Raw genomic sequence first — 12,021 nt, forward strand, 5'->3', positions numbered from 1 at the left:
CTCCCTTTCTTCCTTCCTCCCTTCCATCCTCCATCCCTCTCTTCCTTTCATCCTCCCTTCCTTCCTCTCTTTCTCTTCCTCCCTCCCTCCCTTCTCCCTTCCTCTCTTTCTCTCTCCCTCTCTCCCATCCTCCCTCTCTCTTTTCCCCCTCCCTACCTTTCTTCCTCTCTTTCTCCCTTCTTTTCTTCTTCCTTCTCAATTCTGCTCTTTCTCCCTCCCTTCCATCCTCTTTCCCTCTCTTCCCTCCTCCTTCCCTTTCTTCCTCTCTTGTTCCTTTCCTCCCTTCCTTTCTCCCTCCCTTCTCCCTTCCTCTCTTTCTCCCTCCCTCCTTATCTCCCTCCCTTCCATCCATCCATCCATCCTCCCTCCCCCCTTCCTCTCTTTCTTCCTCTCTTCTCCCTCTCTTCTTCCCTTCCTTTCTTCCATCCCCCCTTGTTTCCTCTCTCTCTTCCTCCCTCCCTCCCTCTCTTCGGAATAAAACCAGACAGGGAGCCGCTATTGCAATGCAGACGTCATCCCTGGTTTCTCAGAAGGCGGAATGGGTGGGTGGGGGGGGGGGGCGCCCTGTAGCCGCAACCTCCGAAATCCCTGGTGGTCCCCCGGGGTCCTTTGGGGAGCCGAGAGAGAGCCGCCCGCCCGCCCCCCTTTCCTCCTCCGGCGCTGGTCCAGCTTCGAAAGAGAGCCGCCAGCCAATGGGAGGGCGTTCTTGGTGCAGGGGAGCGCTGCGATTGGCGGAGGGCCTCTGCTGATGAGCGGGGGGACCTCCTCGGCGCTCCTCGGCGTGGGATGGAGGGGGATTACGGGACCCAAGAGGAGGAGGAGGAGGAGGAGGAGGAGGGAGACGCCGCCGCCGCCGCAGCAACAGCAGCAAGAGGAGGAGGGGAGGGGGGTTCCTCTGTGGAGCAGCCGTCGGGGGCGTGGCGTGGGGAGGGGAGGGGAGGGCAAGGCACAAAGAGGCGCCGGGGCCGAAGGTGCCGCCGCGCCGGATGAATTAAACCCGCGAGGCGCAGAGCCGGCGCTCCTTCCTTTCGCCCGCGAGAAGGAGACGCGCCCCGCCGGCCACGCTCCTGCGGGACCCGTGGGAGAAGCCGAGGCCAGGGCGGAGAAAGGAGCCGGGCTTCCCCGATGGGGAAAGGCGGCGAGCAGGGCGAGGAGTGCGGCGGCGGCGCCGGCGGTGGCGGCGGGGAGCGGGAGGCGCCGGTGCCGGCGTTCACCTGGGAGGAGGTCCAGAAGCACAACCTGCAGGCCGACAAGTGGCTGGTGGTGGAGCGCAAGGTCTACGACATCTCGCAGTGGGTCAAGCGGCACCCGGGCGGGCATCGCGTCATCAGCCACTACGCCGGCGAGGACGCCACGGTGAGACCCGGCGGCAGGAGCGCGGAAGGCGGCCCACGGGGAAGCTCGGCCCCGCGCCACCTGCCACGGCCCCGCCGCGGAAACACGGGCGCCCTGGCACCCCACAAGCAGGGGAAAGGGGGTCCCCGTGTATTCGGGAGGCGCGCTCCTTTCAGGCGCAAACGGTCTTCCCCTGCTTTAGAGGCTTTTCTTTGTTGTGGGAAGGATCCACGGGTGGGGGCAGATACGAAAGAAGAGTCCCGGCCTTTAAAATACCGCCTCGCTCTCCACTCCCCCCCCCCCCCCCGCCCCAAGGACGGGTTGCTTTCTTCAACACTGTTTCCCGGCTTGCAATGGCGAGGCGGAGCTGAGGGGCGCAAGTCCGGGGAAGGCCAAGGGCTGCCTGCTTGTGCCGCTTCGGAAACTTTTGGTGTCCCCAAAAGAAGGGGGAAGGGGAGGAGCCCCTAAACAAGAGTCGCCTCAAGAGAGCGGCTTCACATTGGGCTCTGAAGGCAGGTCAGGGAAGGCAGAGGGGAGGAGAGAGCCTACACTTGGGCTCACTCATATCTCTAGGCTGCTGCTGGTTGTCCCATTGGCCACCGAGGAAACAAAACGGGAGACTACTGAAGGTCCAGGATCTGAGCCCTCCACTACAGCTCTTTCTTCTTTTGGGCTGCTGGGAGTTTTCCAGGCTGTATGGCCATGTTCCTGAAGCATTCTCTCCTGACATTTCGCCCACATCTATGGTAGGCATCCTCAGGGGTTGTGAGGTCTGTTAGAAACTAGGCAAGTGGGGTTTATATATCTGTGGAATGTCCAGCGTCTGCTTGAGGCAGATATGAATGCTGCAATTGGCCACTTTGATTCATGGCCTTGTAGCTTCAAAGTCTGGCTGCTTCTTGCCTGGGGGAATCCTTGGTTGGGAGGTGTTAGCTGGCCCTGATTGATTCTTGTCTGGAATTCCCCTGTTTTCTGAGTGTTGCTCTTTATTTACTGTCCTGATTTTAGAGTTTTTTAAATTCTGGAAGCCAGATTTTGTTCGTGATTAAAAAAAAAAAAAGATAAGAGTAACACTAAAAAAGCAGGGGAATTCCAGGCAAGAATCAATCAGGGTCAGCTAATACCTCTCAACAAAGGATTCCCCCAGGCAGCAACCAGCCAGGCTTTGAGACTGCAAGGTCATTCAATGATAATTAAGGTGACCAATTGCAGCATTCACTCTTTCCTCAAACACACAAGAGTTCTTTCTCCCACCCTGGACATTCCACAGATATATAAACCCCACTTGCCTAGTTTCCAACAGACCCCTTAACCTCTGAGGATGCCTGCCATAGATGTAGGTGAAACGTCAGGAGAGAATACTTCTAGAACATGGCCATACAGCCCAAAAAACTCACACCAAGCCAGTGATTCCGGCCATGAAAGCCTTCAACAACTTTCTTCTTTTATATTGGGATTCTGGCTTTACAAGATACTAGACCAGGGCCTTTACAAGATACTAGACCAGGGCCTGTCCCAATTAGGTCTTGGATGAGAAGCCACCAGGTAGTGCAGGCTACATTTCAGAAGTAGGGAGTGACCAACCAGCTCCTTGGCTAAGAGAACCCATTGCATTAGTGAGGTTGCCATAAGTGACTAGACTCCTTGAAGGTACACCAGTCAGGAAATGGCAGAAAACACCAAGAGCTGGGCCCAAGGAATTCAGAAAGGAGAAGGCTCCTTCTGTCCTCTGTCTTGGAACGTTGTATGGCTTCCAGGTTGTTTCCAGGTTTTACCAACTCCAGAGCAAACTTATCATGAGGTATATTCAGAATGGGGTTGCCTTTGCCTTCCTGGAGGCTGAGAGAGTGTGATTTGCCCAAGTTCACCAAGTGGATTTCCATGGCTGAGCAGGGATTGGAATCCAAGTCTCCAGGGTTGAAGTCCAACACACAAACCATGATGCCATGCTAGCTTTCACAGCACGCTGGTTCCCTGTCTTCAGATCAGTGGTATCAAGTGGCCTGTGAGATGTCATAGTGAAGGAATGGCTCAGGGTGTAGTCAGAGACAGTCTCTTGTTCTTATTTGGCCACTTTTTCTGGAGCTGAGCCTTGACACTGAAGGAAAGGGAAACGTGTCAAGTTGCACCCAAGAGCCTTAAGACCTGATGGGCTGTGCTCAATGATCCTGTCAACTGTGATCATTCAGGAGGGAGCAGGAAAGGGGAATCCCTGTCGTCATAACTGTTTTGTATGTAGTAAAAGGCTATGCGGGACTCCCAAAATACTTTGCAGGACTGGGAGTGGTGTCAAACATTCATTTCACAGAATAGGTGTCTTGCTGCATTTTGTTTTTGATCAGCTATGTGTTTGTTAAGTGGAAACACACCGTCTGTTAACATGTATTATCAGTGGTGCCTGAGGATGCCATGCTATCCCAAATCAAATAGCACACTTTCACTTTCAAAATAGAGTTTTGTTTTGTTTTTGTTTGTTTGTTTGTTTATTTCATGTCAGGAGCGACTTGAGAAACTGCAAGTCACTTCTGGTGTGAGAGAATTGGCCATCTGCAAGGATGTTGCCCAGGGCATACCCAGATGTTTTACCATCCTGTGGGAGACTTCTCTCATATCCCTGTGTGAGAAGCTGGAGCTGACATATGGAAGCTCACCCTGCTCCCCAGATTTGAACCACCAACCTTTTGGTCGGCAGTCCTGCTGGCACAAGGGCTGCCACTGGGGGCTCCTGTCAAATAGAGTGTAGCTTGGAATGTCCAATTGGTACCAACTTTGTGGTTTCTAATAACTAACTGCTATAAAGGGTTCACTATACTCTTGAGCTATTTAGAAATGAATCTCCTGAAATTGGTGGCACCTTCAAAGGCTATGTGAAGAAGGAGGCCTTCAGATGAAGCAAATGGCCATGATCACATAGCCATTATCCTCCAACCCTTACATCTGTGGCCTCTTAAAATATATGGATCCAGATCTCTAACTGCAGTTGTTAAAATGTTTAAGTTATGATTGCCATTTTCCTCTCATCTCCGATGCCTGAACCATTAACAAAAACCCACAGTGATCCTATTGTCTTGGTTGTTTGAGATTACAGTGAGTTTTTCTAAAGCAACATTTTTTAAAAACTGGAGGCACACGCTGAGCGAAAGCATCCAGATAGTTGTGTGGTGTGAAACTGAGGTATTTTATGAATAGGTGCTGTGTCTTGATTTCCCTGGAGTTTGAAGTTGTGAAGAAAGAGGAAGCATGGTTCCTTATGGTTTGGTGGGGATGTTGAGTTGCCAGAGCCCCGGAAGAGCTATTGTCCTGAGGAGAAAGCAAATTACTTTTAAGCCAATTTTATTCAATGCTGTGGAAACCTTTTCTATCTCACAGAATTTTCAATTGTAAATTAACAGTCCAACCTTATACATCTTAATCCAGAAGCAGCTCCCACTCCAAGGGAGGTATGTAAGGACAGCTTAAAAGTACTATAGTCAGAACATAGTATATTCACAGATACTATGTTCATGGATTTAACTATCCATGACTTGAAAATATTCCCACCCCCAAATGTAAAAAGCAAACATTAAATTTGCCACTTTATATATGAGAGACCATTTTGCCACACCATTTTACTGTGTCCTCTGGTCCATAATGGAAGTTGAACATCCATGGATTTAGGTGAGAGTGGCGTCCTTAAACCAAATCTTAGTGGCCAAAAGGCATCCACATTTTTCCATCACACTTTTCCATAGTTAGATAATGGTGTCAAGTTGATTTAGAGGGCCAAAGTCCTGAAAATTAAAAAGTCTTAATTTGGCTGAGTTGATTGCTAAAGCAGCACCTGATGTTTTACTTCATTATATATATTCTCTTTCCCTGCCATTTGGCATCTTGAAACATTGACGTCTGCTGATTGAGGGGGCAACTGAGGTAAATAAAGGATGGATGGAGTGAATCAGTTGAAAGAAAGGCCTAGGCAGTGGATCTTGGCAGCAGCATGAAGGCATTGGTAAGCACTGTGGGTTTGGAGCCCAAGATCAAGAGTGGGCGAGTGGCCAGCCACAGCATCTTAGCAGTAGGGATGGAGTGTGGAGGTGGAGCACAGTGGTGAAGCTGGAATAAGTAGGAAATGTCTCTTCCACAAAAAGTTATAGAAGCAAAAGGCATACAGTGCCACCATACCTATAAGAGTTTCTGCTGCAGTTGTGGCAGAGCAACAAATAATGTGTCACTGCCCACCCAGCCCATCACTCAAGGTGCATTGTATTCTCACCCAAGGTATAAAACTGCACAATGACCTCTCCACCTTTCTGCGTGTAAAACATAGGTAGATTACAAAGAGTTTGTTGCCTTTACGTTCAGACTCTAAACCTACTGCCTGTGGTAGCTCTTCAACATTGGACTTGAACACTATTGATATTTAGGCTAGCGCTCAACACTGTTGCCACCCAGCAGCAGTGCAGATCCAGTCTATGCACAATACTATCAGTCCCAGGAGCGTTACATCCTGATCATGACACTGTATATGTGTGCATGCACAAGGAGGTACTATTTAACATTTGCCAGCAAGGCCAGACAACCACTACAGTAATCCTGTCCATATTCTTGTGCTTTCATTAATGCAGTGATCATTTTAATTTTTCTTTGGATAAACAATTAGATGGCAACAAATTAACAACTAACAAAAATGTGACATGCTTTTGTTTTATTTCTTTTGTTGGGCAGTGTGACCAGAGGAAATTTGTGTCATTGTTTCAGACACATCTTTGCACAGCTATCAGTCTCATGGGCACTTGTGTCACTGTTTGTGTTTACATTACCACTTGCCACAGGTTAGGAAGACACCCACAATACTAGCAGTGACCGTTTATGTAATAGTCTTCCTCTGAGTCAGGAGTGGGATCGCTTGCAGACCTCCAGATGCAGTTGGACCACAGCTCCCACCCTTCCTAACCAAAATAAGCAGTAGTGAGGATTGCTGGAAGCTGCTGTGTAATATTAAGAAGACCTCACAGTTCCAACTCCTTTTGCAAATGTATAGTTAGCTTGGTGTTTAGGAATTCAGAGGCACTTGGAATTGGTCACAGATTTTTGATATCCTAAGCAATCTTTTATACAGTTGATTTTCTTTGGGAAAAGGGAATGTACAAGTAATCTTCTACATGCTTATCTTGGAACAAATCCAACTGAACTCTGTGGTAATTGGTTCTCAGTGGAATCATGCTGTCAGAGATGTTGCTTTATATACTTTATATAATAATAATAATAATAATAATAATAAGATGATGATGATGATAAATTTATTACCTGCCTCTCCTTCAGCTTCAGTTGGGTTACAACATAATAAAACCCATAAATAAAATACTATTAAAAGACATACAAACAGAGTTAAAATACATGTTTAAATGCCAATAAAAATGCACAACTTAAAATTGACCAGGTAGGCCTGCCGATGGGTCTTCAATTTTGTCTTAAATTCCAACAGCTGATCTAGCTGTCTTTTCTGGCAGGTCATTCCACAGTCTTGGGGCAACAGATGAAAAGGACTTCACTTTTTACTTCATTATGTAAGCACAAATAGTGACACAAGTGCCCCTGAGACTGATACCTACTTCCTTTCTTTTATACAAACAAATAGTTTAAGCATGTAGCAAATAATGCTAGCTCAAGATAGTGACAAATCTTGGTGCATTAAATTGCCAACGCTAAGAGCACAAAGTTCTGTCTCCATGACCAGATTCATGCGGAGGCTCTTTCATTTTGTAAGAATCCCCTTGTCTCCCGTGGACCATTTAGTGATGCTTAAGGAACTAACATAGCTTACTATCTACTAGCAAAGAATTAAAGAATCCAAAAAGAAACAGCTGTCTGTTTAAAAGAGTCACTAGCATGACTGGGGCAGTCTTTTAAATCATTTTGCAAATAGACCATGATATACAAGTAGTAAAAGGTGCTATGGTTTACTTGCAAAGTTAATTATGAAACTGCTACAGGAATGCTATTTTGAAGGCTTCTGAGGGATGGAATTTGCTTCCCTTTTTTTGACCAGAGGAAGGCTGGAACATTTAAGGGTTGCAAAATAGCCTTGAGCACAACAGAGCAGCAAAGCAGCCTTGGGAGCGAGCCACTTTGCCTCTTCCTAAGATTGTGTATTTCTGCATGTGCTTGTCTTTGCCTGCTGCCATTCCAATAATAAAGCAGAGGGAGGAGGCACACTAGTTCAGCATTGCTGAAGGATACTTTGTTTTTCTTCTTCTTTCTCTATCCCTTTGCCTTTCATGTTTGGTTTTGTTAAGGCTAAAGGCATACAGTCATGGAATATAGTCCTAACAAGGGGCTTTCCATGTCCCTCAATATACTGCTGGAAGACATAATTACTGGATTGCAATGAAGGCCTCAAGCCAATTTCCAAAAAACTCAAATTTCTCCCTTAAATATACTTTGTATTCTTTCCTAAGAACATGTCTTCTTCTTTTAGGGGGCTTGCCTGAAAATCCTTTGGGTGCTAACATTGTGTGACCCAACAAGAAGCCTCCATGAAGCTCTTCCTCCCTCTTGCCATGTTTTCATTCTCCTCACAGGTTGACTTGCCATATTTTGAGTGTCAGTGGGTTGGGATAGTGGTGGGCATTTCCAAGTCACTTGTACTAATGCCAACAGACAGTCTTCTACATTGACAAGTGTCCCATATTCCTAATATGTTTTTTGTCACAGACTTGGAAAATGCACAAATAAAGGCCATAAATTGGAGATACAAGAAGCATGGTATTACAATCATTTTATATACATCAAATGATTTCCATGATTTTCCCTACCTTTTCCCCAAAGCTGGTAAAAATGTTTAAACCATACATGAAATGGATATTTTTTAAAAACCTTCCAAGCTCTTCTCTAGAAGCTGAGTTGAAGAAAGACACCTTTTTAAAGCACAGTTTGCTGAATACCCAACATGGCCAGTGATTATTTCCTTGTGAGATTGTGAGTCCAGAAAAATAACTTACCAAAGCCTGTCCATATGAATAAACAAACCATCTGTTAGTCAGATCCGTGGTGTGTGGAAGATCCTCTATCTTTCCAAGTTGCTCTGACTGGTGGTGAAAATTGTAGAAGGCATCATTGGCAGATGAGAAATGCCATCCAGTTCAGTTCTCAGTCTAATTAAGCTGCTTGTCTGTTGAATTTGAACAATGTTTAGATCACTTTGGATGAAAAGGCACCAGTAAAATGTTTCTTGTGGCTTGGCTTCTCTTTCGAGAAATAAGAGGACTGATTCCATTTGTCACATTTAGTGTAACCACTATATAAGTCAGGATTTGGGCGTTCCCTCGTGTTAAGCCAGATCGGCCCTGTGTGGTGTTTAGCTGCCCTTGGGCTGATCCTCCAAAATCCTGATCCAACACTCAAACCACTATACATTAAATTGGTTCTTAATTGTTTTGTTGTTAGTGCAACTTATGGTGACCCTATTATGGTGATATTTTGATTAGGAGACCTTTCTTCATGAAACAATTTTTCGTAATGACTTAACTTGGCAAGCTTTTACATCTCCTGAAATTGTTTTCTTCCCTTTTGTCAACTCCTGTATTACCAATATATGACAATGCCTCTGATATTCATTTGTGTTCATAGTTTCTGTCATCTAGCCTAGAACTCGGAATTATTTCTCATTTGCCAGCATTGATGTTTTAGACAAGGCCTTGTGTTGATAAGCTGCAATGAAGGTGCTAGTTTATCTCATATAGAAACTTAGCTGAGGATAAAGGTTTCCTATTAATAACCTAGCATCAGGCTTCCTGTGAACTTGTGATACGCACATTATATTGAAATCCTACCATGTTCAGTTTGTTCAACTTTATAAGCTATGTGAGAGATATGCACCCGTATCCTTACACTATTTCAGAATAATAGAAAGCATTCTGTAGCAGTGTAAGGTTGCTTTCCCTCTTAATGTCAGGAAGCATTCAAAAACAGATTGAAAACCAAACTTGTAGCTTGATACTATTTCACAAATATATGAAATATTTTACAATATAGTCTTACATAGATACATGCAATATTATATGCAGTTAAATTATCTAGTCAGAGAAAGTATTGAGATGGAAATATCCTGAAAATGCTTTTCCCTTTGAGTGAAATCAAGGAAGACACTTGGATTTCTACTCTGCTTATATTACAGTTTGATTATGTTGTTATTGTGTGTGTGTGTTTCTGTTGTGTCCAAGGTGAACCACTTAAGCCCTTCCGCTGACCCGAGGATTGTCTGATGAAGCCTTAAAAATAAATGGTATTGAAGAATAGATTTTCTCATAATGCTAGGATGAAACTTATTTGTAACTTAAGGAACACAAAGAGAAATTAGATTAAGATTTAATTGGATTAAATCCTATAACATGTCAGATTTGTTTATAATTTACAATGACCATTGCCTTTTATGGCTTTTACTTTAAAAAATTGACCAAAAATAATGGATATATAAGCCATGATGGTCAAATGAAATTTCCCATGTTAAAAAGCAATACACTTTGTTTTTCCATTTCTGGAAGCAGAATGTCCAAAGGCATTAAGAGTCTGTTGGAAACATAATACTATCCTAAATGAATTATGATCTGATACAGCAGAAGTGTTGTTATATTCTTCTGTTGCTCTTTACTGTATACTGACTTACCTAGCTATCCACACTATCAGGCATGTAGCCGGGGAGGGGGGGGGCTTAAGGGGCTTCAGCCCCCCCCCCCCGAAATTCTCAGGGTGGTCCGCGAGAAGGCCTTACTGGTGCATTATTTAAACTGTTATGTTTATTCATATCATGATCTGATCACCATACTCAATATATCCCATATGCATGGGGGTATTGTGGTAATGATACAAAAGGTTTGCTAGGCTAGACCCTCTTTCACTCAGACTCAGCCCCCTCCGAAACTCAGGCCCCCCCGAACCCCCCCTGAAATTTTTTTAGCCCCCCCCCCCCCCCCCCGGAAACGAAATCCTGGCTACGGGCCTGCACACTATCATGGTTTAAAATGATTCACTGTCTATACTATTTGACTGTATATTTATTTTATTTTAATAATAATTAAATTTCAGGGGTCCATAGGATTAAATAGAGGGTGTGGCAGTAAAGTAAATGAGATCATAAAAGGGGAAAGGTGTAAATCAATTTTTTGGATTACAAAGTATTGTGCCCCAGACAAAATGTCTACATGGAAACGGATTATCCCATGCAATTACACAGTGGAAGTGTACATTTGCCAGTTATGATTCTTTTTAGTCTAACTCTAGAAGTGAGGATGCCTGGTCCCCCATATTTAAATTGATATGAGTTCTGAACTATCTCGATAAGCTTAGAGTCTTGAAGAATAAATAGCCAGAGAGTCCTCTTATGAAACCAGAGATCTTTATAACAAGAGCTAATAATTTACTGGCTCATTTAATTTCCTCATTGCCTCCTGCTGCTTTTATAACCCTTTAGTTTGGGCAACAACTTGCCCACCTGGCATTCCAATAAAAACCAATTCATTTGAATGCAACATTTAAATACTTGTTTAGTTATAATATCCTGGCAATATGAAATAAAGACTGTGCATGTGCCTTCAAGTCACTAGTCTACTCATGTCAACTCCAAAAAATTCATAGTTTTTCTAAAGCAAGGAATATTCAGAGGTGGTTTTGCTGGTTCATTCCACTTAAATGTAGCCTGCAGCACTTGGTATTCATTGGTGATCTCTCGTCCAACCAGGGCTTAGGGTCCAGTGTCAGATAGAATCTGGTGCCTTTAGGCTATTTTGTGTCATAGTATTATCTCTTTGCAAACCTCTGTTCACCTTTCACTTTTCTTTAGATGTTCCAAAGTTCTGTCAACTCTGTGTAACTCTAAACTCATTCCATTTTGTCAGTATCTGAAATGACTGTAGATAATCCTACTGTAGCTGTTTGGCCCTGTCTACAACAGGCAATGCAACTGCAACTATCTCCAGAATCCCCTTTTGACTATGCATTCACAGCTGAATAGAGGCCAGAATTGACCTAGAGAGTTGAGATCTTCACAAGTGGTATCTGCAGGAAATAGAATTGAGCAGTTCTGAAATATCTGTATTCAGTAAAGGGTTGCTATTCCTACATAAAGGACACAGCAAAGTGACCATTGTGACCATTGTGCATCAGCCACAAGTGCACAATGAGCAGTGATGCCCCTTGATGTCCATTCAGATACTGGCTAGAGAGTGTTAATGTGCATCAATAGATCAGACCTCAGTTCAGCTCATTTTTTTTTCAGGGCAATAGCAATCATGTGGAAAAACAAGTTCCTTTACCTCATTATTAGTATTGGGCAGAGGGGATATTAGAGATTAATGGAAAAGATAAAAATGAGCTGATAAAAAGCTATTGATATTGTATTATCTTTTTTCACTCTAGGATGCATTTCGGGCCTTTCATCCTGATATCACCTTTGTACGGAAGTTTCTTAAGCCCTTATTAATCGGAGAACTTGCCCCAGGAGAACCCAGTCAAGACAGAGACAAGAATGTGAGTATTACCAACTTTTAAATGAGACTTCTTTTTTGTGTGCAATACAAACACCTCTAATTCCTACAGACCCCTACTCTTTGTGGTTTATACCAGAAGATAATTGGAAATTGGGGTGCTTGTTTCATTTATTTTACCTCCTTACAGCTACATAAAGTTCCATAAGTGGTGGATGCACAGAAA

General features: G+C 44.2%; 1 protein-coding gene across 1 annotated transcript in view; it reads left to right on the forward strand.

Moving 5' to 3' along the window:
* The first annotated feature begins 933 nt into the window (after positions 1-933).
* Positions 934-12,021, forward strand: part of LOC132771965 (acyl-CoA 6-desaturase-like) — a 31,779-nt gene continuing 20,691 nt past the window's right edge. Inside the window, exons 1-2 of the mRNA XM_060770590.2 lie at positions 934-1,356; positions 11,728-11,838. Of these exons, the coding sequence (XP_060626573.2) occupies positions 1,126-1,356; positions 11,728-11,838 (342 nt within the window). The 5' untranslated portion in view covers positions 934-1,125. The remainder of the gene's footprint in view (positions 1,357-11,727; positions 11,839-12,021) is intronic.

This window comes from Anolis sagrei, chromosome 1 (genome assembly GCF_037176765.1).
Source record: "Anolis sagrei isolate rAnoSag1 chromosome 1, rAnoSag1.mat, whole genome shotgun sequence".
NCBI lineage: Eukaryota > Metazoa > Chordata > Lepidosauria > Squamata > Dactyloidae > Anolis > Anolis sagrei.